This window comes from Podarcis raffonei, chromosome 6 (assembly GCF_027172205.1).
Source record: "Podarcis raffonei isolate rPodRaf1 chromosome 6, rPodRaf1.pri, whole genome shotgun sequence".
In the NCBI taxonomy this organism is placed as follows: Eukaryota; Metazoa; Chordata; class Lepidosauria; order Squamata; family Lacertidae; genus Podarcis; species Podarcis raffonei.
This window is the reverse complement of record NC_070607.1, coordinates 73,677,801-73,703,970: the sequence shown is the minus strand read 5'-3', so window position 1 is coordinate 73,703,970 and position 26,170 is coordinate 73,677,801. Positions and strand designations below refer to the sequence as shown.

Sequence of the window (26,170 nt, the reverse complement as noted above, 5' to 3'; positions counted from 1 at the left end):
AGTGTATGTGGGAGGAACCACTTACTATAAATATATGTGGAACCCTATTTTACAAACTGAGAGTTTGAAGAATGTGTCCTGTCTAAAATGTTCTGAGCTAGGCAAATCTTCATTCTGAACCACATAATCAACAAGAAGGTTCAGAGAGGACACTAATCTGCACTGGTGCTTTTACTAACCATACTTAGCACCAAACCATAGTTTGTAATTATGGATAGCTACTTAGGTATGTATGCCTAAGGACTTCAGTATTTCCAGTGGATATTTTGAACTTTCTGTGAACAGTAGATCCCCATACCATAGCCAATATTTGTATATGTTGTTTACAACATATGTTGTCAAATTCCAGTTTCTGTCAGTTACAGGCATCATGGCCAATAGTTAGGGGTGGAGGGAGAAATACATAAAAATGACTGCAGGGCACCAGGTTGGAGAATGCTGGAATATAAAAATATACTTCTTTTTTGTTGTTTAGTATATAGGAGGGGAAACTTGTAGCTTTATTAAAAGTAATATTCTCTGGTATAGATACAGTACTGTATAGCAAATGTAACTTTAGCTGACTTTGAGTGATTTTAGAAAGATATTGAAAAAGAGAAAATTCCAAAATAAAAAAAAATATTTAACAATATTTTTTTCATATTTCATTTTACCACCTGCTGTCATAAGCGTTGCTAGTTTCTTTCTTTTTTATTGAACAATCTTTACACTCTTCACTTTTTAAAAAAGTCTAATTTACCACACTTTTCCTATATTCAATAAATGTCTCTGTGGAAAAATGAGGCCATTATGAAAACCTTTCTGAGAATACACACACACACACACATACACATGGGGACACACACACACAAATTATTATTTGACTTACTATTCTACTTATACAGAGGTAATTGAAATGTCACAAATATTATATACATTATTTCCAGAGTTTGATATTTCTATTACATTAATAATATTTTCCTCACATATAGGACACGGGTTCTTTTGAAAAGTTAACAAGGGTCATGGAAGACTTTTCTATCCTCAACCCCTACAAAAGTTTGCATAGACCTGAAAATACACCTCTAAGGAAGGGAATGCAGTAAATAGTTTTTGTTCTGTGATGATGGTGGTGTAATCTATAATTTAGCAATTATAAAGTACCTAAAATTATCCAAACACGGTATGTATATTCATTTGGTAATTTCCAAGGTGGCTTCAAAGTGGTAAACAAGTGTAAAAACAATTACAAACACACACAATTAAATACACAATAAAGCAAATTTTCAAAACATTGAAACAAACTACCACAATTAAAATGTACAATAAAACATCCTGTCAAAACAGCACAACAATAAAAACCAGTTACAATATTAGTTAGAAAAATTAAAACAGGGAATTCGAGACAGGGAATCAGGGAGATGCTTATTTGAACAGGTGTGTCTTCAAGATAATTTGACATAGAGGTGAAAAAACAGTATGAACCAGCAGAATGCCAATAATGATGGGATTTCCCATATTCCGGCAGTAGAAGCATTCCACCATTCTGGTGCCACCAATTAAAACTCCACCTCTGTGCCACTGCAAGCAGATAATTAATCACCAGGCCGTTGCAAAAATAGTGGGTTTCCATTTGTTAGTCTTCATGCCCTTGCCCAACAATGGAGGGGAAGACAGTCTTTCAGAGTTGCTTATATATAAGTAGGCAGGATAAAATAGTCCCTGCTTAACTCACAATCTAGTAGATGTGATACATCAGGGCATAGCTGTCAAGTGCCCCTTATTTGAAGGGACAGTCCCTTATTCCAGCGCCATGTCCCGCTGCTGTCCCTTATTGATGGATGTCCCTTAAATGATGTCCCTTAAATTTCAAAGGAAGCAGCTCCTCTCCCTCCCTCCCTGCCGGCCAGGGAGGAGGGAGGCTCCAACTGTGTTGCTTGGCTGTGTTGCTCACCCAATAAGAAGTCTAAGAATAACTGGGGGGTGGAGCTTGCATGCCTTGTGTGTGGCTAGTTAATGCAAGCTGAGGAGTTTTTTGAATGCTGGACGCCATTTTGTTGCACGTGCTGCTGCAAACTTTGCAGTGCAAAGCCAGGCCGGGGAGCCATCTTAAGTTGAGGCTGCATAGGCCTTGTGGTGCATGTGATTCAGATTCTATTCAGTTGAACCTCTGGTTACAAATTAGTTGGACAGTGTTCTCGAAGCTACCCAGCATGAGTTTGATCAGACTGCAGGAGGACAGGAAGACTGGAGTGCCTGGAACAGGTGAGGCTGCAGGTCCCTTATTTTGGCTGCTGGTCCCTTATTTTCAAGCCTGCTGGTCCCTTATTTTCAGATCTGTAAGTTGACAGCTATGCATCAGGGGAAATAAATGAGGAGGGAAGAGGAAGGCAAGCATTGGGTCAGCTGCTCCTGCAGCAGCCAATGGATAGTATTGGAGCCTCAGCTTCAGGATCTGTCCTTCCAGTGAGCACTCAGGGAAGTCACCACAGAAAAGGCCCATTCTCCTGCTGCATCCCTCCAGGCCTCTTGCAGAGAGGGAACCTGAAGAAGGATTTTAGATTATGATTGCATGGTTCAGGTAGAGAGAGAGAGACGGAGAAGCAGTTCTTGAGGATTTGAGGCATTTAAGGCTTTATAGGTCAAAACCAGCACTTCTGAATTGGGTTCAAAACTAATTGGCAGCCAGTGCAGTCAGGCCAGGTTTGGTGTAATATGCTCAAACTGTCCTGCTCCACTGAGCAACCTGACTGCTAAATTTTACAGACGGTTTCCAAACTGTCTTCAGTGGCAGCCCCACATATAATGTGCTGCAGTAATCTCTGCTTATGTTCCATGAGAAGTGAGCCCTCCTTGCCACCACAGTCCCTCTAGTACAGGCATAGGCAAACTCTGGCCCTCCAGAAGTTTGGGACTACAATTCCCATCATCTCTAGCTAACAGGGCCAGTGGTCAGGGATGATGGGAACTGTAGTCCCAAACATCTGGAGGGCCAGAGTTTGCCTGTACCTGCTCTAGTAGGCAAGTGTCAGGCCGACTTACAGAGAGCCCCTACTTGAAAGTCTATGACAGGGGCGAATAGCACAATAAAAAGTCATTTTTGTATCAGACCTAGATTTTCAACAGCCTGACTTCCAATGAAAAACATATCCATTTGCTTCAGAACACCAGGTACATTTTTGAAAACTGACTTGGTGGTATTTGATGCCTTCCCTGGTTTGGACGCAAATGCACTTTAACAAGAATTTCACTGGCAGAAAACTCTAGCTTATAATTGCCATATAAACCCGGCTCACAAACTCCCATTCCACCGTGCCACTATCTATTATATATGGTAAAAGCATCAAGTATCTTGTGCCTAAATGTTCTGAATGCGTAATGAACGATCCAAGGAGTGTGAAAGTCCTGTTAAGTAATATTTTGGAGGCAAGTTCATTATCTCCAAGGTAATGTTAGTGTCAGATGTTGATCTTCTAGCTGCTGCTGTAGATCAGCTCAAGAAGTAAGCTAAGAATCATTGCATTGTTGAGATTTCTATGCAAAATGAAATTGATATTCACCACTGATGAGGCATGCAAGGAAGAGCTTAGTGCCAGAGCAGGTTTATCATACAGCTCTCCATTAATTTTGAATGGCTTCTTCATTCTCTGTTTGTCTTCTCTGGGGGGGGGGGTACATTTGCTCTATACAACCATTAAACAAATACAGGGGAAATATGTTTACAGAGAACAGGTAGAGAATAGGCAACGTAAAGGTGCAGGTGGAAAAGGACGTGAATTTTCTCTTGTTCTGCATACATCTGTTGCCGCCGATTTGTCGCATACTGATATCACTCAAAAGTAGAATCCAGAGCACAGCTATGTGGTTATACTGAGATTGAACTCCCATAGTGGCAAGGGGCAGCTGGACACAGAAGGCCTGGCCTGACCAGATGACCCTCCGGGCAAAATTAAGGTGCCCTAGGATGACCTGCAGGACACAGGTGGCGCTGTGGGTTAAACCACAGAGCCTAGGACTTGCTGATCAGAAGGTCGGTGGTTTGAATCCCCGTGACGGGGTGAGCACCCATTGCTCGGTCCCAGCTCCTGCCAACCTAGCAGTTCGATACCATGTCAAAGTGCAAGTAGATAAATAGGTACCTTTCCAGCAGGAAGGTAAACGTCATTTCCGTGCGCTGCTCTGGTTCGCCAGAAGCGGCTTAGTCATGCTAGCCACATGACCCGGAAGCTGTACGCCGGCTCCCTCGGCCAATAAAGCGAGATGAGCGCCGCAATCCCAGAGTTGGTCACAACTGGACCCCATTGCCAGCTGCCGCCACTGCAGGATGGCTGCAGCCTTTATGTGCTGTGCCACACCTGATCACTTCCGGGTTGGCGCCATTGTTTAATGGCGGATTCCCTCCGAGCTCCGGAGGGAATCGGCTCCGTAGCGTCTGGGTCTGGCCGCTGCGGCGAAGCGGGGACCCTTAAAATCACAGGCGCGGATGCCTGTGAACACAGAGACTCGGCGGGCACCATTTGCGCCCCCCCAATCCGCGACGGAGCCTTTTTAAAGGCTCCGGAACGGAGGCAGGGTGAGGCGTGGTGCTGAGAGTACTCCCTCGCCTACGGAGTGAAGCCGCAAGCCATTGACAGAGAGCGCCAACTTCTTCCAAGATCGACTGGACTCTAAAATACTAACCCGTGAGTAATACGGAGATTGGGACTTTAAAAAAAAATTAATTTTGAATTTGGAACGAGCGGGAAGGGGCTAAAAAGGAAGTCACCCCCCCCCTTTGTAAACAAGTTAAAGCAAAGGACTGGGCAACTAAGGTCGAGAGAACCTGTTTTCTAGTGAAAAGATCTTGATTTCACGGTTTTGACACTATAAGGATTTACTGGAGGATAAAAAGGAATTTGGGGACTGGAATTTCACCCCCCCCCCCCGAGACCCGGGAACGCCCCAAGAGAAAGTCTGTTGCAGGGAAGATTTTGACAGCTGTCAAGAGAGCTGCTAGTCAGCTAGTTGCCAGCTGGAAAAAGAGAACATTGTTTCTGCTGTTTTTGTGGGTTCATCTGGTATAACTTTGTTGAAAACAACAAGGGCTGATACAAAATAACTGGACTTTTGGTTTCGAGCTGAAAGGAACATTAAGGAACTAAAATCCCCCTAGAGGGGTAATAGGGATACTACACTACAAAAATGACTGGAGTATGTAAATTCCAAGCAGAACTGGACAGAGCGCTCGTTCTCTTGGGAAATTTGAAAGATGAATACAATGTTATGTCTACAAAGATATCATTACTACACCGGTCAGTAAACAACAGTTTTGAGCTGGATAAAGATTTGAAACAGGAAGCCTACTCAACTGAACAAATAAATGAAACTGAAAGTGCAGAAATGATGGAGCAAGGTGCTGTTTTTGAAGAAAATGAAGGAGAAGCAGGAGACGTGCAGGAGCTAAAGGAGAGTTACAATATGAGGCCTGACATGATGACAAAAAAGGATAATAAAAATTGGATGTGGAAAGCCTGGTCTGAATGGGAGCCTGGAAAATGGAGAGATCTCCCTTGGAGGAGATCTGAAGACCTGAGGATTATAAATCTGCGGAAGGTGAAAGCTGGAGCCTTGGGGACATCTGGATCTGTAAGAAATTTGAAACAAAAGTTGGAGCCCCCCATAGGCTTTGCCTTTAAGTATGGAAGACTGGCTGGAAGCAACAAGGACTCTGCTGGTCCGGAGCCCCTTCGAGACTTGGGGTTTAATATTAAGGACCATCAAAGAGACCGGCAGAAAGGAACTGAGAGAGATAAAAGGGCCTCAGATGTGAGGTCTCCAGGTTAAATAAATAACACAAAGACTGATGGACATTGGTCGGGGATTGGAACCGGGAAAAGGGTGGGTAGAGGTTGGGAATCCAAAGGGCACATAAGGATAATTTGCTTTCTTTTTTTTACTTTTAACTAGTGGTAAGGAAATTGGGTAAATCGTGGAAGGGAAATTTTGGTCGACTTTAGGAAAAAGGTTTAAGAATAGTTAATGAGGCATAAGTATTGATGTGTGTTTTAAATAAGGTAAAATTGGTTTCTTCTTTTTTAAATTAATTGAAAATAAGATTGTTAAAAATAAATGGAGGAAATGGAAAAAAGGAAGTAAAGTAAAAAATGGTATGTTAGAATAAATGTATAAGTTAAGGTAAAGAAATGAGTTAAGGACTTGCTGAACTGACAACTTAAATTGGAATACAAGAAGGGGAGGTGTGAGGAAGTCTGAGAAATAAGGTTAAGAACGATAACTCTATGTGTTTTTTCTATTTTTCTTTTGTTGTTTAATTTGGTTATGTATTTTTGTATTTTTCTTTTGTTCTGTTTATTTTTTGTTCTTGTTTGTTTTTTGAAAATGCTAATAAATATTATTTAAAAAAAAAAAAATATGTGCTGTGCCACACCTGGCCTGGAGTTCTTGTCAGATCTCACATCTTCCCACAGTATCTTATAAGAGTTTGTTTAGGACAGGCATTCCCAAACTCGGCCCTCCAGATGTTTTGGGACTACAATTCCCGTCATCCCTGACCACGGGTCCTGTTAGCTAGGGATGATGGGAGTTGTAGTCCCAAAATATTTGGAGGGCCAAGTTTGGGGGTGCCTGGTCTAGGGGCAGGGGGTTGATCCAGGGGGAGGGGGTGGATTCCATGATTCAGAGCTGCTGTGTCATTGGGCCATGCAGCAGTGATTTGCTGTGTACAAGCACTTTGATTCTCACCCACTCCTAATTGTGTCATGTAGGCATATGGTTTGTTTCCTCTAAGCCTTGGATTCTACTCATGGTTTGGAGAGAAACAAACCAGGAACACAGCTATGACTCTGACTTGTTTCGTCTCCCATCTAGCACATTCAGCAGCACGAGAGAAGCAAAATGCTTGTGTGAATTAAACCATAGTTTGCTTATGAGCTATGATTTTTTTGTTATGTGCAACTGGGCCATTGGCTATTTTGTAGCCTGTTTACTGAATCTGAAGAAATTGCTTTCGAGGTTTTCACTATCTGCTTGGATTTTCACCATCCTGAAAAGTGTGGTCCCATCTGTAAATTTGTCTTCTGCTCTGCTCACCCCTGACTCCTGATCATTTATGAAAAAAATTGCTGTGGGATCCCACAGCAGATTCTTTAGATCAGGTTGAGAGCCAAGTCTCTGATTAGACAGAGAGTTAACTCTGTGCATCTTTTCAATGCTTATATCCAAGCCACCTGGTTCACAGTGTACCTAGATACATTTGCACCTCAATACAAAGAAAGGGGAGATGACTCAGCTCCACTTCTGCTGCTGTAGACTGAGGCATTTCAGGACTTAATTATACCACAGGTATATAAATTACGGAAACATGTTAATGTTCCCATGATTAAAATTATAGAGGGCCTAATTGAAAAAGCATAAACTGAATTGAAGAATTCCTAATTATAGTTTGCTTTGCAGTGTTAATTTTCCACCATAATGAATGCATAATTTCTTGGAACTAGAAAAGGGGGCTGCTGCATTAATGCGTGGGCTGCAGATGGAATGAGGGGATTATCATAAATGCACAGCAAAGATACAAAGGAAACCACAGCGGCAATTATGGCATTTCAACCAAGAATTCTTCAATAGTTCCCCTAAAAGCAAAAGCAAGACTTCCAAGAAAGCATGGGATGGGCTCCACATATACAATACCAAATCTAAATTTGAGGATTTTTATATTTGCCAGTCTATTCTGCACCCCAAACCATGTGGTCCCTTTGGTAGAAAAATTGAAGATAAAATATTTCAGAAAAATCAGTGAATGTTTATAGGAGAGGTTAAGAATGTATTCACATATATAAATGTCAGAGTTTTTATATTTGTCTTTCTACTTTTGGAAGCGCATGATTTAGGTAGGCAAATTAAAAATATATTGGGGGGGAGTTTCAGTTAGTCTTTGTTTCATAAAAGGCTCTCTTGGTTTTGTTGCAACAGACTAAGTTGGCTACCCCTCTGAAGATCATTCCAATTTCATTTGTAAGCAGGGCCCTTGCTCCAGTATTGGGAGCTGGCCTGTACTAATGTGCAATCAGTTGGGGGGTGGTGTCTTATACAAAATACATATGCTATACAAATGGGAGGGGCAGAAATTTAGTAGGGTCATATGCTCCACTCTAAATCTTCTGATCTTCCTTACAGCTCTTAATGTTGATCCTATGCCCATTGTATAGGTGGTCATCCCCTTGGTCGTTTGAAATTGTAGAGTCTCCATACTAACAATGCTTTATTCCATTGGCATGAATTACCTTTTGCCACATGCCCTGCATATATCTATTTTAGCTTTGCAGCTTTTTCCACTACATCTGTAACTACATATCCACTTTGTAACATACCACAGGTAATATGCACATATTGGACACCTTAGCTTTCAAATCTAAGAAAATCTTTTTCATTATAAAGCTTGAGTTTCCCCAAGGCTGTTCATGATTGTGTTATTCTCCTCTTTATTTCTAATAATATAGCTGTTGTTGCTGTTGCTGCTACTGTTGTTGTTGTTGCTGCTGTTGTTAATTTATATCCCTCACCCTCATCCAAAGAAGTCCAGGGCAGCAATATTACTGTTACTATTGTGACAGAATAACATTCATTGAAATCAGGTTGTTTAGGCTGATATGGTGTTTGCTTTTTCTTCAAAATGCCATATATTTGACACCTCTACCTATGAGCTTTGCACATGCAGCATAAGTTCTGGAATTTCCGCAGTTGCTATAAGCCACAGTGGTTTCTTTCAGACAACTTGGCTAGAGCATCTCCAGTCTCTGCTGAGTATTTGTTCTGATTTGTTTGTGGGGAGGTTACACAACAATATGCACTCGACAATTACAATTCATCCTGATTTGCTTAGGTAATAGTTGTGCACCTTCCCATTAATTATTCTTTCATTCCAAACTTTTTTGCGCATTTCCCTGTCACTTTCCTAACTGCAAATGTCTATGTATGTGTATGTATGTTTAAGTGGATTGGTCACACCCAGGCAATACAGCATTTTAATGGTGCAAACCTCAATTTCTGGTCCTGCAAAATACTGACAATCTGGACGTGGCCAGTGTTTTGTCAAAATATGTCATCTACAAAATGTTTTGGGAGATAATGTGAGCTTTGTCCCACATTCCTGGTAATGCAGGCTATGTGAACACAATTTAACATGCTGTATGGATGATAAACTCCAGTGTAACATTTTCATGCATATTGATCCATATGAATCATAACATAAAGCAGCCTCAGGGGTTTTAGTGTGTTGCATACATATCAGCTCTTGTCCTTGGATCTTTCCTTGTCACTCTGAAATAAAGCATTGGGTACCAAAAAAAAACCGACTAGAAGATCGCAGCCAACAAAAATCTGCTTAATGCTCAATGACATGAGCACCTTTTGGTTGCTCTATTTTGCAAATCAAATGAATAACAGGTGGTTCACAAGGGGAAAGGCACCTCTAAATCCACTAGCATAGCTCCTCTCACAGCAGGTCGTAGCTGTAGACAGTCATTATCTTTAATCTGCCAGCAAGGAGTAACATCGAACTGGAATGATAGGGGCCATGGAGGCAGCAGCTATTATGCCTAATCTGTGTTACAAGGCAGGTCAGGTTTATGGAGAAGACTGTGATGTTAGAACATGCAAACTTGAGATGTCCGCTGCTGCTTCTCAGTTCTCTCCAGGTGATTTTGATGTAGAAAAGTGGAGCAGGGAATTTTATGCTACACTATAAACATGTATTTTATGAAAAGCTATATAATTTCGCTCACCTCGTGTGTGCCGTACACAGGTTCAGGTAAAATGAATGTGTAGAGAGAAAGGTGAGTATTAAATTCACCGCCCCTGCTTCAATTGATTTCAGGTGATTTCCCCCTTCTGCTTCAGCCCTGTATGACACAACCTACAATGTTCCCCAGGTCACCCCAACATTGTGCAAAAGCTTTCAGGGGGTTGTGGGAAGAGAAGGGAAATGTCTGCTCTCTGAGTTGCCTTCTGCTTGCACAACACCAACTACACTTTATTTTGTTTTCAGTTTTTATTTCCTAATCTTACCTGAGCCTAATTTTCATTGCCCCGTTGAGCTGCACTATTAATTTATTATGATAAATTTACTTGGGGTTGACTTGACTGTACACATTTCTCCAAAACGGATTACACATCCCACTTTGTCTGCTTGAAATCCTTGAGTAGATTGATCAAAGATAGCAAAAGAATTAGAAAATTGCATGAATGCAAATTACTCTGAATACTTTGCCACAATTTTAGAAATAGGCATTTGAATAGCATTTCTGAGCATCTCAGCAAAATGGTTGTTGCATTTATAACTAGATTTCTGACATAATCCAGGTTTTGAAAACCAGGAAGTTCTTTATGATTACCTGTATAAAAATCTCCTTTAGTTTGAAAGCTTTTTGTCTGATTCTTTATGGATTAATTTTATTCTTGAGAGGAATCAAGGTTGTTGGGATTAGAAGAGTGTTTGTATAAAGGAGGGAGTTGTAGATCTCTGTCCCCTCCTCCCCTGAGGAATATACACTTTAAAAACAAATTTTGAGCACTTTTTCTCCCAGACACTTCTGTTTTAACTCCAAATTGGGCTCTTTTAGTTTTTAATGTGTTCTCAGTGGCTCCATTATGCAATTTATTTCATCATTTTTAAGAATGCTACATGACTAATTGAACAGTTATATCTTAAAAGTCTAAGCCACCCTCTGAAGACTAAGAGTTTGTAAACTCTGTCGAGGTTTCTTTGAAAGGGACTTCAGTTTCATAAGTTTGCCCTGCAGGCTGCTTAACTTTCAGAGCCAAAGTAATTTGTCCAGTTTGAAGGATTATAATTTTGGAGTATTCCTTACAAGTGGGAAGCCAAGACTCATTTTGTAAAACATTATTTAATTGGAATTCTTGTTTGTACTGCATGCATTGGCCTGTTTCAGAGTGGCAAGGATATGCACATTAGCAGGGAATGTTTTTGGAGTAATTGTACTTGACTCCTTGGTAATTAAAGGTAAAGGGACCCCTGACCATTAAGTCCAGTTGCGGACGACTCTGGGGTTGCGGCACTCATCTCGCTTTCCTGGCCAAGGGAGCGGGTCTTTGTCCGAACCGGAGCAGCGCACGGAAAGGCCGTTTACCTTCCTGCCGGAGCGGTACTTATTTATCTGCTTGCACTTGCTTTCGAACTGCTAGGGGGGCAGGAGCTGGGACTGAGCAATGGGAGCTCACCCCATTGTGGGGATTCGAACCGCCAACCTTCCGATTGGAAAGCCCTAGGCTCAGTGGTTTAGACCACAGCACCACCCGCACCCCTTGATAATTAGGACCTGTTAAAAACAGGTTGTGTCTGAGCAACACATTAAACCAGAGTATAGAATGACATAAAGAAGCCTAGGGAGGCAATGGGCTCTTGTGGAGGATTCAGCTATCATGGTTACTAGTTATGATAGCCCTGTTATCGCCATTAACAGAGTCAGCATGCCTTTGAGTTGCTGGGAATCACAAGTAGGAGAGAATGATCTTGCTCATTACTTTGTTGATGGGCTTCCAAAAGGCATTTAGCTAGCCACTGTAAGAACAGAATGGGCTATTCAGAAGGTTTCTTGCATTTTCTCATCACTGATTTTATTATTATTTTAGCTTGCCTTTAAAAAAAACATATTTTTTTTAGAAGAGTATGTCACAGAATCATAAAAAGGAGACAATGATTGTTCCAACAAGTGAGCTAAATGTTCGGATTCTTTTTCTTGCTTTAGCTGCCATCCATTTTTTCCTACAATAATAACACTGGCGAGACATTACTCGAAATGTTTTGGGCCCGTCTTCCTGCCACAACAAGCTTCTGAAAGCAGCTAGAATGATGGGCTACTGGCTGTTCCCAGGCCTTCCATCGATCTTTCCTGTCTAATGAGACAAAGAGCCAGCCTCATATAGACAGCTGAGGGCAGCATATATGAATACTCTGATGAGAAGAGAAGCGACTTGCAGTGATACCTTTCTCTTTGTCAAATGGGCGACTAGTGTTAAGACTCAAGTATGTCTGCCTCCGCTGCCAAGTCTGAGAGCTGTAGGAATGACAGAGGGAACAAGACGCTCTGTGGCTACATTCACATGGCAGTTTATTCTGATTTCCTGTCGTTTCTCTAACTTAATTTCCACAGTACAGTTGAACTTTTACACAGTGTAAAAGCTGCTTCCAGAAATATAACAGAATATTGTGCAAGTTGTTGTTGCTGTTGTTGTGGTGTGTGCTGTGTCTTTCTGCTGTAAAATATGTATTGGCCCAAATGTACAATCGCATTATCTTTTTGCATTCTCTGATGTATTAATAACACTCACATCTGACGAAGCAAAGTACTGTAACAGACACGGATACTGTATGTGCTTTGATGTGAAATTGCTCTAAAGCTAATGGGTGGTCTTTTGAAACTTGACATGACTGCTTACCTTTTTATAGTTGTGTTATTGAATAATTACGCTATTTGCTGGCAACATGCTATAGTTAATAAAAGTTAATTTGAGGGTTTTTTTTATAGCTACTGGCTTGTCTGCACTGGCAACTTGCCTCTGGCTTACTGCTGGAGCTATCGCTCATATCATGTTTTACTACTGATCTTTTGTAAGCCATTCTGTGAGCATTTTTGGTTACAGAGCAGGGTAGAAATCCTTCACATAAATAAATGATTACCACTGTGGGGTTTGCACTTCATGAGCAGTAGTTTGGTCGTAATTTGATCAGTTTACTAGTGCTTCTTTTGAGATTAGAAATACTGTCCAATTACATTCAGCATTCATTATTGGGCTGTGCCTTGGCAGAACATGTCCTAGGCTTTCAGGTGAGTGCACCATGTTTCTAGACTATGACATCACATCGCATCACATCACATCCTGGCTGTGACATCTTAGCACATCAAACCCGACAAGCCACACTTCTGTTGTGATTCACCCCCTTGGACCTGGGGTATGGAAGCTGGTTTAAACATTTTTATTTTTATTTATTTTGCTCCTTTGCCTTTTACTTTGACATGTTTCATCCCTATAACTCCAGCCATGCTTCTGGTGCTTTAGGAAAACTAGGAATGTGCTGTTGCCTCCACCCTGTTAGACTTACACAAGTATGGGGGCGTGGACTTCCATCTGATTTGAGATTTTTCTATATGCAGATATTTGATTATTATTTAGATTAACATTTTAATTTCATGTACTTAAAAAAATTATTTACTGGATTGGGAATTCTTGGTGTACTCGAACAGAGTCTTTTTTTGTAAAGCATTTTGCTTTGATTACTCACATGGCCCGTTCATCCTCAACTTGTTGAATGGAGCTGTTCTTTCTCTCTCTTTCAGTGTTTATCAGCTTGTTGTGAAAGAAGAGAGGCCACAGAAGTCACGAAGAGCTGCTGACATCATTGAGTGTTTCTCTGTTCCAGTGAGCTACAAAAATGCTTCAAATCTCGACTCTCCGCATTACTTTGCAGCCGAGTTGAAACCAGTCAACCTTCCTGTCACACAGCCCTTCACGGTGGGAGACAACAAAACTTATAACGGCTACTGGAATGCTCCGCTTTCGCCACTGAAAAGCTACAGTATTTATTTCCAGGCACTCAGTAAAGCAAATGGGGTAAGTGTTTAACTTTCTGGCTTCAGCCAGCCTCGTAATTGTCATCTCTGGCCTGGCTGGGATGAACTCAGTTCCATCCAACATTTTCTTAAGAATAAACCCTCTGGATTTCTAAAATAACATATCGGATGAAAACCTTATAACACTATTAGTCTTTAAGGTGCTGCAAGGCTGCAGTCATATTTGCACCATACATAGGAAGTGCATGGCTTCCCTCAAAGTATCCTGGGAACTGTAGTTTATCCCCGACAGAGCTGTAATTCCAAGTACAGTGGTACCTCAAGTTAAGTACTTAATTCGTTCCGGAGGTCCGTTCTTAACCTGAAACTGTTCTTAACCTGAAGCACCACTTTAGCTAATGGGGCCGCTGGAGCATGATTTCTGTTCTCATCCTGAAGCAAAGTTCTTAACCTGAGGTACTATTTCTGGGTTAGCGGAGTCTGTAACCTGAAGCGTATGTAACCCTAAGTACCACTATACCTTAATAAACTACAGTTCCCAGGATCCTTTGTGGGAAGCCATGTGATTTCAGTGTGCTTTAGATGTATGATGTGGATATGATCTCCTTGTGTTTATCCTCTGACCCTTTCCTGGCTCCTATTCCCCATTGCCATATATTCCAATTGTCATTGGTTCTTCTACGAAGTTAAGAAAAGCTTGAATAAGCCTAAAATATCTGATGACAACTAATTTAGGCCATGCAACAAGAGAGGAGGAGTGGCGACTTACACAGTTTGGCACCCCACACTACTGAATCATAATTGCAAGGCTGCAGTTCAAACCTCCTGCTTCAAGGAATACTGTTTGAAAATAATGAATGCCTACACTTTTAATATGATGTAATCTTTTGCATCTATGTCTGCCAGGATAGTCTATTTGCCAGTGTGTACCCCAGCCTTTTGGATTTGTTTAGAGCAATTATGTAATATGCAGTTCAGCTTCAAACAAGAATTAGTGGAGCAACGAATGTAGAAAGTTACCATGGTTTCGTCAAGCAGCATTGTTTGCGTTCGGTATATTTGTGAGGGTGGGTTGGATCTGTGTGGGAAATTAATTTGGGACAATTGACTTGTTTTGGTAAAAGAAGCTGATTGTATTTCTCCCTCTCTGACAAGTAAGAAACTTGGCTTAGAATTTTGTTTTGTTGTTTTCCTTTTTATCAAACTCTGACTCATTTCAGTTAAGCATCTGGCTTTTGGCAAGCCCAAGGAGCAAAATTCACACCATTCAGAAAACAGGTGCTTTGTATAACAAAGCCAAAGAATATTCTGTTTCACACATGTTCTATTTAGATTACCTTCTGGGAGAAACACCAGATAGCCCAGCTCCCTCATAACAGCCCGCAAGAAGAACTCAAATGAGCGTCTGTCTTATCCTACACCCAAATATATGCGCATACACACAAATATAGTGTTGCATAACAAAAGGCGAGAGAACTTGTGATCTAAATCAGCTGCAGTTTACCACATTTGTTATATAACTGGCTATTAATTGTGCTGTTTTTCAGTGCAGCCCTCACAGCTAATGGTAACAGAGATAATGAGAACTTGGAACTGAGCTCCCTTTGCTACAAAGTGTAACAGTGAAAAAAATCTTACACTACTGTTATTGCTGTTTAATCCAGTAGCTTTTAAAGTGTTCAATTAATTTATTTCAAATAAAATTTTAGCAAAGGTTTAGAATAAAACAAAAATTTACCCCCCCCATATTTGTACACCTTTTTCATTTCCCATTGGACACCTGTAGAATAACACATGACTAAATTATAGTTTGTGGAGTTGCCAGATTTGGAATTGGTGGATTCTTCTTATTTATTTATTTATGTATGTATTGTTTCATGCTTTTGAAAGCCTGGTCAAAAAGGTTCACCACACCTGTAGTTAGTACCTGTGATGAGTAGAGATAGTGTGGGGCAAGAGTAGGCAATATAACCAATGCAGTGATAGACAACAATTCTCATCTTCTCTGAACACGGCCTAAGTTTGCGAGGGCTTATGATAATAGAAAAAAGGGTCCAGAGCTCTGAGCACCAAAAGTGTTCTTCCAGGATGTTTTCTCAAATATTCCACTACTCAACAGCCATCTTTTGCTGATTCTTAGTTGCCTGTTGGAAGCGCTCTCTCTCTCTCTCTCTCTCTCTCTCTCTCACACACACACACACACACACACACACACACTCCAACAAAAAAGACAAAAAACAGAAAACCTATCTCCAGATGTTAAACAGTATTGCACTTTTTCTTAATGCCCAGTGTGGTTTTGGCCAGAACAGACCTTTCTCGAGGGCTTTTCTGTTGGAGGGCTAGTCATTGTTCCCCAGTTCTGAGACTGATAAATTAGTGGGAAGATTTTCACTTGCTGACGTGGAGGTCTAAAATATTCCTAAAGCTTGCACAAGTAGTGCTTTAGGGGGAAGAAATCATCAACATCCATGCCATGAGATATAGAGGCATCTTTTTATCTAATCCAGCCCATGGAGAACATATTTGCCATAAGAGGGTGTTATTGAAACTGAACAATATTTTCGTCTTTTGAAATTACTGTTCAGATATGGTGATGTAGAAATTTCATACTGCAGTGCCATGCTGATGCTTGCAAAATGTGCACAAAACGTATCCATATTAATGGGGCCCTGTTTCCTACAGTAATTTATGCAGTATTCATTACACCAGAGACTTGTACATGACAGTGTAAAAACATAAGTGGAAAGGAAAGCCTGCAGCCTATTACTGCCTGACAAAGTAACTTTTCAGAACCACAAAGGCTTGCTATGTTGCACACGTGTTCATGGGCCATATGGGTGTGATCTGTGTCAATAAATAATGTAGTGAAGGGGGGGGGGAGAGATTCTGAAGACTGGCAGTAGCACATATTTACAGTGAATTAGGTATTACTATTATTAGAAAGGGTGGTCCACAACATAAAATCACAATATATAAAGCACAAAATACATAATGAAAACAAAAAACAAAGACAACCCAATAATAATATTAATAATAATAATTTATTATTTATACCCCGCCCATCTGGCTGAGTTTCCCCAGCCACTCTGGGAGACTCCCAATTGAGTGTTAAAAACAATGCAGCATTAAATATTCAAAAAAATTCTAAACAGGGCTGCCTTCAGATGTCTTTTAAAGATAAGATAGCTGCTTATATCCTTCACATCTGATGGGAGGGTGTTCCACAGGGCGGGTGCCACTACTGAGAAGGCCCTCTGTCTGGTTCCCTGTAACCTCACTTCTCACAATGAGGGATCCACCAGAAGGCCCTCGGCGCTGGATCTCAGTGTCTGGGCTGAACGATGGGGGTGGACGTGCCCCCCCACAGTTTAAAAGGACATTGGATGTCAATCAGCCAAAGGCCTGGTTAAAGAGAGCAGTTTTTGCCTGGCATCTAAAGGTGTACAATGAAGACGCCAGCCAAACCTCCCTGGGGAGAGCATTCCACAAATGGGGAGCCACTGCAGAAAAGGCCCATTCTCATGTTTCCATCCTCCAGGCCTCTTGTGGAGTTTTCTGCAGTTCCGGGAACAAGGAAGGGAGTAACCATAATCTAAAAATACATATGTCTACTAGCCGTGATGACTATGCTCTGCCTCCATAGTTGTAAGTAGTAATGCTTCTGAATAGCAATTGCTGAAAGCCACAAGAGACAAGAGTGGACTTGTGTTCAGGTCCCGATTCCAGGTTTCTCACAGGCATCTGGTTGGCCGCCTGTGAGGACAGGATGCAGGACTAGATAGGTCATTGGATTCATCCGGAAGGGCTGTTCTAACGTTCTTAAGAGGAATCAGAGCCTGCTGTCAGTTAAACTGGGCTCCTTGTCTGAACAACCACTCACACTCATTGGATGTGCTTCTTCAGGACCTTCTGATCTTCTCCCATTTGGTGGTGTCTTTAGGCCTGAACTTCAGGACCCCACAGACCAGAAGCCCCCAAACAAGCCCTAGAGATAGTCTACAAATGATGGGGATGGCTGCAAAGAAGTCCAGCTTTCATATCTGGCATGCAAATATGGGGGCTGATACAATGTATTGCAACATACCATCGTGTAAAATATTACTGATTGTATGTTTGTGTGTGTTTGCAGGGGACATGGCTACCTTTAACAATACATTATCAATGGCTTGCATCCAGTGCTGCACATGTGGAGGTCCACTCATGCAGTGGGACTTCCCCTTCCCCTACTCTCCTTCAGTGCCCCCCAAATCTGCTTTGCAGAGCCTACCAACCCATTGAAGGAGATTTTGAGGGTGGCGGCTACAAGGATAAGTTCCATTGTGCAAGAGGAAGTCCATTGTACAATGGAATGACAGCAACGGATACAACTCATTATTTTTAAAAGAGGGCACTTGCTTTACTACTTTTGTAAATGGTACAATAAAACATAACCAGCAGATATTTCTGTAGTACATTAATACATAGAGTCTTTTGGATTAGTGCAGAAAAGGAATGGTTGAAAAGCAGCTCATGCTGATATATAAATCATTTAAGAAAATAGGTACCTAAGGGGAGACATATTTTTTTCTAGTATCTGGTAGACATCTTCTAGGCTTATAAGATATTATTGCTTTCAAGTGTCTGGTAGTGAAAGTTTTAATAGAGTGTTTTGGCTCTTTATGTGAATCAGTTAAGTGCTTATCCCTACTTTTCTGATAAATACTGTATGAGTTATTCAGCAACATCTTTTTCAGAATAGTTTCTATCTGAACAGGCACCCATCAGTTGACGTGATACTCATAAAGTCATATTCCATAAGGCAACTGTAATAGCTATGGATGCTATTGCAGTATTAGTGGGCATTATCATTTTTTCCCTAGGTATGAAATACTGTTGTTTGAATCCCATTGATGAAGATGTGTGATACCCTTGCAAGAGATGTACAACATATGAATTTTGCACAACTATTTTGCATTTATTATGCTACACATTCCAACAGATAGTTCAGAAAGACTCTGCCGTCCACTGTGGCTCAGAGTGCTACTTCTTAAACTGTTCTTACACAAAGAAGCAGACATACCTGATGCTTTTCCATATTCTGTCATTTTCAGGAGACCAAAATCAACTGTGTCCGGCTGGCAACAAAAGGTATGTTGAAGACCTTTTTTTAGAAAAACAAAACTCCTAGTTCTAAGCATAATGCTCATATGGAAACCAGTTCTGTTGTGATTGAAAATACAGCCACCAGGTAATCTTTAAGGTGCCATAGGACACTTTGTAGTTCTGTTGTAATGGAATAACTTGGTTCTCTTATCAAAAGTGGCTTTTTTTTTGGTCCCTTAAACTATATGTGGTTCATTCAGAAAAAGTGAGTTATCAAATATATTTGTGGGATTTGGGGAAGACCTGCTCTTGTTTGTTCATACAGACAGACCGTGGTTGTTGTTTTAACTTCCCAACGTTTCCCTTTTGTTTTCTGTAGCTTCATTCCTACAGTTCTTATTACTCTTGTGAGAATATAATCCTCTAGTATCTTGGTCTTCATTATGGATGGGGAGTGAGGATGGGATATTCAAACTTGCAAACAGTTCAAAGATAACCACATGTATTAATTCCCAATGGGGATGGATTTAACAGTTTCTGAAAAGTCAGTCTTGTCTTGATACTGGTTGGCAGTTGTTTCAGGTTTATCCCCAGTGACCTTGACAAGAAAGACTTCAGATTAAAACTAATATGAGACAAGGAATCAAACCACTGGCCACATACCAGTGTCTAGCTTGAGCCAAGTGAAATGGCAGTGCTTTGTTAAAATAATACATTTGTCACCTCTCAGTCTAAATGACAAGGTTGTGGCTCCTGTGGGAAAGCATTATATGTGTCCTAATATGTTTTTTCGATTATAGTAGTTCATATGAACCTCCTGAGAATGGAAGAGAATCACCCCGGAGGTAGCTTTGCTAGCAAAGGTGTCAATAAAGCAATTTATTTTGTAACAAAATGTAAAGAAAAGAAAAAGAATATCTCTCAGCCAATTCTACATTCTCAATAAACATGCCCTTGAACACAATTGTAGAAATGAGGAGGGGAATTGTGGTTAAAAAGACTGCCTGGCAAACAGCTTTGTGTTGTCAAAATTTTGCCCAACCTTTGCACTGATATCATGCTGAATAGCATAATGATCATATAGCCCAGTTTATCTCAGTGTAATTGACAGTGGGCTTCACAGCTCTTGCACAATTTTTAAAACTCATATCCTTTCTGCTGCCTCATTTCTTGTAGTCACATGTGAAATGTTAGCCTATTGTTTGGGTACTTCTATGCCTTATCAAATTGGTCCAGGACAAGCCCAGCAAGGAAATCTCAATGTACAATAAACCATCAAGGAATAAGATGGTGGTCGAATGATGGGCATGGAGTGATATAAAAACTGGAATGCCCTTGACTACTCTTAACCTTTGGTTTCTGTTGTGTGCCTTATTCGTTGCCAATGTAGGTTTAACCAGAAAATGACTTGCTCATATGAGCAATTAAATTGTGTGTCTGGGTCATCCCTTTTCTGACAAAAAAAGTATTGTTTCTCATATTGATTAATAATAACAATAATGTATCAAAACAAGGTGAACTATTTGATAATTTCTTGCTTACATGTGAATGTAAGACTGCACCTAGCACACATGTGTACACACACACATATGTCAGTTGAAAGCACTGAAGCGACAACTGAGAAAGATCTCATCTCAGTACCCATCTATGATCTGCTACCTAAATCATATGGGAAAAACTAGTTTTCCAAAGCTCAGGCTTGCAAAGCCAGATCTGAGCACCCACAATATCCACCTCAAAAGGAGAAGGGAAATTCTTGTCTGGCTCATACTGAAATTGGAGCCAGGCAGGAATTCACAGCTTCCCTCTGCCCCACAACCTGCCTTTACCACCCCAAAGTTCTTCCCCACCAGTCCTTTCAACACATCCCCACTTTCCTTCCCTCCCAAGCACCAGTGAGAGCTTGCATGGAGAAGGGAGAGAAGAGATTCTCTCCCCCCCACACACACACATCTGGAAACAAAGCCTGATGGCTGAGAGGTCTGTGTTCTGTCAGCCACCCAGCTTTGTTCTTTGACATACTGCTAATCATCATGTCAGGAAGAGGACAGGAAGAGAAGAATGGGAGAAAAAAAAGTATATATTCTTGCATGCTGCTATTGCTTTTCTCAGCACCACTGGCATTTGGAAAGAATGTAAAGGGTGATTTGAAGGATGGGGATGACTTTTGAGGATGGAGAGGAATGATGGGAATGAGAGTGGGCATTTTGGCTTGCAATCTTTTAAAGAGGTTGCATCATTTCTGTGCCAAAATAGAGGAGAGCTTTGTAGAGCTTTCTAGTCTCTAGTAGCAGCCCATAGCAGTTCTGTTACATTTAGCAAATGCCACAGAACCTGGTAGAGATGCTGAGATCATAAACCTGTTAAGATGTGATGCAGCACATGGGTTATGTCATCCCTCTATAGCCAACAGAGTGTGTTTCCTTCTTCTCCCTTGCATGATGTTGTCTTGTGGAGTTTAGTATATTGCTCACACTTTCTCCTTGTCATTTTCCTCTGTAGAAGTTCTTTGTCAATGCATTACCTTAACTCCTATGTATGTAGTAGCAATAACAACAAAAGCAAAATGGGTTTCAAATAATTTATTTTCTCATGCCCTTGCATTAAAACTTTAACAAACACCGCGAGATACAATAATGCCATTGAAATTATAATGTTAATTCTTTTTAACTAGGCTTTCTTCCCCCTGCCCTGGATTTAGCAATCCTGAAACCATTTTTCACCATGTTGGTATATGATGTCCTGTGTAGGTCGGTGCTTGCCTGTCTTTACTCCCAGTTTCATTGAGCGCATGGCACAATGAGCAGTTAAGCATCACCCAAAAAGAGGGAATCTGTTACCAACAAAAAGGACAGAGATTTGCATAAAATTGGCCTGAATTAGCATATGCAATAGTTAACAAATGCAATGGCATAGTTGCAAATTTAATAATTACATGTTTGTTTTGTGGTTGCTTGCCACATGAAGTCTTGATGTAGAAAGACAAAATCCCATCACACAGGGCAAAAACAGCAACAACAACACAAAAAACAATTGGACACACTTAAGGCAAAGAGGCCATAAAAGCAAATACCTCCATCCTTCCAACACAGGCTTCATCACCAAAAAAAGGCCGAGGGGTTGGGGGGGGGGGGAATCCATTAGCTGGCATAGAAGATTAACACTCAATGCCTGGAATAAAATTTAACATCTTTGTCTGATACTAAAAAGCTGTTAGCACCAAGCAAGACTCCCTGGGGAGAGCATTCCCATGGCTGAAAAGGCCAATTCTCTTGCTGCTGGAGGGAGGGACAGAGAGAAGAGATGCAATGAAGACCTTTGGGTTCTATATCTCCAGAGTTTAACTGGAGAGCTGTTTAAATAGAGGACTTCTTCAAATAGGGAGGTGTCCTCTGTAAAGTAAGACACGCAAATGCCCTGGCTCATGGTGATCTGGATTTGCCATGAACCTGAATGAACGTGTGCCACCAGTAAAGCCCTAATATGATGTTGTAGTAATCTATTTCTGTATATGGTGTAGACAATGCATTTCTATAGTGACTAAGAATGAACATGCAGTTGGTTTCTCCTCTGGATCACCATGAACAGGCTGGTTCAAGATAATAAGCTCTCACGTATGTTTGGATTATTATGGACTGCTTCCACTCTCTTTGCTGTCTGATAGCAAAGAGGATTTGGTCGAAAGATAATTTGGACATGGGCAAAAATATATGGAGCAGAAAAGATACTTAATGAACCTTCTTCCAAATTGCCATCGGCAGCTACTTTTCTAAAATAGCTCAGACAGAAAACTTAAAATGTCCTTTTAAAGGCAAGCTCTGCTGAAAATCACTTGTTAATTTTGCAACGAGATGTGAAAGCTGGAAGGTAGATGTGGGAAGGGATGGTGAGCAAGTTTTATTGATTAAGATAAATAAAATAAAATAAAATAGGCTGGTTTCAATTAATCTTGAAAAGAAGTGAAAAGCATTATTCCCTTTGTTGTGGATACATGCAAGCATTGGAGTTACTCACATAAATAGGGAAAGCATGGTGACAGGATGTCATTGCCATTTTCTGCAGAAGTTTCCCATGACACTTAGAGACCTGGATCAGGCCATCTGGAACAGGTTCCCTGCTGCACATGTTGTGAAAAACACAGTAATGGCGGGTGGGAGAAGAGCCATATGACTTTGATGGGTGGGGCAAGATATGCAGCCCTAAAACCCCTGTTGGAGGGGTGGTCAGCAGGGACTGATGCCACTGTGGACCTTACCTCCAGGCAGCAGCATCTCTACTGCTTACCTGGATGCCATTGGAGCCAGTCTAGCATTGAGGTCAGGAGGCAGGTGCCTATGTAATGGAACAAGCATCAGATTGGCTCCGCAAGTGCACGGACTCCACCCTGACCTCACCCCCCCTGCTTCACCCCTGCCCCTACACAGTGGTTGGGAGGCCAGATCTGCAGTGCCACCTCTTCCTGCCAAGCGCTTCTGCCCTGCCATCACACGTATCCTCTTCTCATGTACAATATACAAAGAGGGCTAAATTCTTATTCAAGAAAGGATACATGTATCCCACCTGGAAACCTTTTTCTTGAATGTAATTGTATCTGATAAGGGGAGAGTTTTGCTGATAATAATAGTAATAATGTAGGTTTTGCTGATAATAATAATAATAATAATAATAATAATAATAATAATAATAGTAGTAGAGGTTTAAAATGGAATGTAAGCATGAGCAGTTCTCTGTTATCAATGGCTACTAGACATTATGTCTTCTTCTTCTAATATAAGTATGTGTTCTAATACTAGTATTATATAATCTCAAGGGTGCTTCCATGTAACTGGAGATGCAGTCCTAATGGGAGGAAACCCAGTCAGTTGGGTGGTGTATAAGTAATAAATAATAATAATCTATTATTATTATTATTATTATTATTATTATTATTATTATTATTATTATTAGGATTGAACTGAACTCACCATCCAGGCATTAGCTAGTTGTAATGGCACAGGGGCTCATTTAGGCAAGGGTTCTAAAACCATTCTGAAAGCTACTATTATTCCTAATCCTAAATCAAATCAAATCTTTATTTTGGTCATAGACCAGCATATAATCCTAAATCCTTCAGGAAAAGGACATGCTTCTCTACAGCATAAAACAGGAAAGATTTACATAGTAGTTGGGTTCTTTAAGAAAGGAACGAAATACTGTTCCCTAAAAGGGCACAATTCTGTTCATCACTAGTTCTCCCTTCTTGTGCATGCATCATGTGCCTTAGAGTTATTTTTTTCATTCTAGGCTCTGCTGTAGTCAGACCACCTGCTCTTTGTTTGGTGTTTATGTCTTGAACTGGAGACAGTCTGGAATGGCATCTTGTTCCTTTAGCCATTACCTTACCCTTGGAAAACCACAAAACAGCTTGATCCCAAACAGCTTAACCAATATACTTTCCTCAGTCCTCCCCCTTGCATGGCTGCTCACCCTTCCATTCCTGCATAAGTTGGGAAGATCTCTGTCTCTCCTGTTTTGTGAGCACCAGAAGCTCTAATTCTCTTTCTCCTTGCCCAAATAATACATGAATTGAAAATGGTGCATGACATCCATCCAGCACATATCATGCCAGTGGCACCCTGCATGCAACTCTACAATATGAATCTCCATGACAATTTAAAAGAACAAAGGAACTGGGACCAAGCTGATTTCATTTCACTTTACCAATTGTAATAATAACAACAACAATATTTTATTATTTAAACCCCGCCCATCTGGCTGGGTTTCCCCAATTGTGAAATTTGGGGTGGCATGTTGGCTAAAACTTCAGTTGAACTAAAGGAAAACTTCCTAACAATTTGTGAAGTTGGGGAGCAGCTCATTGCAGCACACCAAGGTGGGAAAGTTCCCAACCTTTCTGTTGTTGCATCCCACCCCAATCTCCAAGCGATTCCAGGGGTTCCAGGTGCTTATCCAGGGTTCATGTTTCCTTCAGAATGGGGGACAGCAGAGGCTGTGTTGTCTTTTCAAACCTAGCAGTTTGAAAGCATACCAGTGTGAGTAGATAAATAGGTACCTCTGCAGCAGGAAGGTAAACAGCATTTCCATGCACTCTGTTACATGTCACAGTGTTCTGTGCACCAGAAGTGGCATAGTCATGCTGGCCACATGACCTGGAAAGCTGTCTGTGGACAAAAACCGGCTCCCTCGGCCTGAAAGCGGAGGTGAGCACTGCAACCCATAGTCAAATTTGACTGGACTTAACCGTCCAGGGATACTTTACCTTACATTTACATTTACCCTTTAGGATATATGGTTTGTTTACCTTGGATACAAGCATAAATCAGGCATGTCTCTACCTCAAAGGATTCTAGCTTCTAGCATACACATACACAACTGAGCTCTCTCCTTCTAACTAACTATCATTGAGTTGAGGGAGAGGGACCACCCGTTTGTTCTCTGATACAGAACCACTTCTATGGTTATGTTAACAACCCAAATTTAGAGGAATGGCCATTATAATATTATTATTATTATTATTATTATTATTATTATTATTATTATTATTAAATCAAGTTAATATACCACCCTTCATCTGAAGATCTGAGGGCAGTTCACAAGATAAAAATACAGGATAAAGCACAACGTAATTTCTGGCTATTCTAACAATTCAAACCCTTCCTTAGATTTTAACACTTGCTGGATCCAGGAATTATGTATTGGCATCCAGCCTGCCCACCCACCCAACCAAACTCATAACACTATGTTTTCTTTCAATATTTCTTTCTTTCTTTGTAGTGGTTTGTTTGTTTCACCACCTTCAGCAGAACCCTGGCCACTGCTGTCAATATTTGTCCCTCCTGGAAGCCCTATTCAGGCATCTGGTACCTGTGAGTACCGAATCTGCAAAGCCCCAGGGCATTGATTTTGTAACTACTCTACCCCAAACCACCCTGACACAACTGCTCCAATGCTACTTGTGATTGGGGTGGCAAATTGGGGGTGAACATTCACAATAAATAGTGAATTGCTAAATCAGTCCACCTAGTCTGGTGTTCCGTCTCGGAGAGCTACCAAACATTTGTTGTTGTTGTGCATAATCTTGAGTACTTATCACATGATCAACCCCACTCCTCACATGTTTCCTGAAGTCATTTTTAGAATACCTGAATTAACATGTTTCTCTATTAGCTAAACTAAAAGGTAAGACTGAGTACCTGCCCCTGCTTTTGTGCCCTTCCTTCTGGACTTACTATTTCCCCCCACAGTTACCATAAATGTACATTCACGTTGACATGTTTGTTTTAAAAATATCTGTGTTTTGCCTGTTTGTCTGTGACTACTTTATATTCACTTACACTGTCTGCCCATTAAATCCAAAATGATTTTCCTTCTTCCTTTTATTTACTGCTGGAATTATCTCCTTTGTATCTTTTGCCTTTTTCATCCATAAAATGGTACCCACCAATTAAATTAGAATGAAGTGGGGGGTCTGCTGAGGAAAATAATAATAATCCAACAGATTTGGGAACTTGAATGCATAT

General features: G+C 40.8%; 1 protein-coding gene across 11 annotated transcripts in view; it reads left to right on the top strand.

Annotated features, from left to right (window-relative positions):
- PTPRT (protein tyrosine phosphatase receptor type T) overlaps positions 1-26,170 on the top strand; it is a 603,119-nt gene that overhangs the window by 470,245 nt on the left and 106,704 nt on the right. For all 11 annotated transcript variants that reach the window (XM_053394030.1, XM_053394036.1, XM_053394029.1 and 8 more), the window contains exons 12-13: positions 13,332-13,605; positions 18,659-18,695. In XM_053394030.1, the coding sequence (XP_053250005.1) occupies positions 13,332-13,605; positions 18,659-18,695 (311 nt within the window). The remainder of the gene's footprint in view (positions 1-13,331; positions 13,606-18,658; positions 18,696-26,170) is intronic.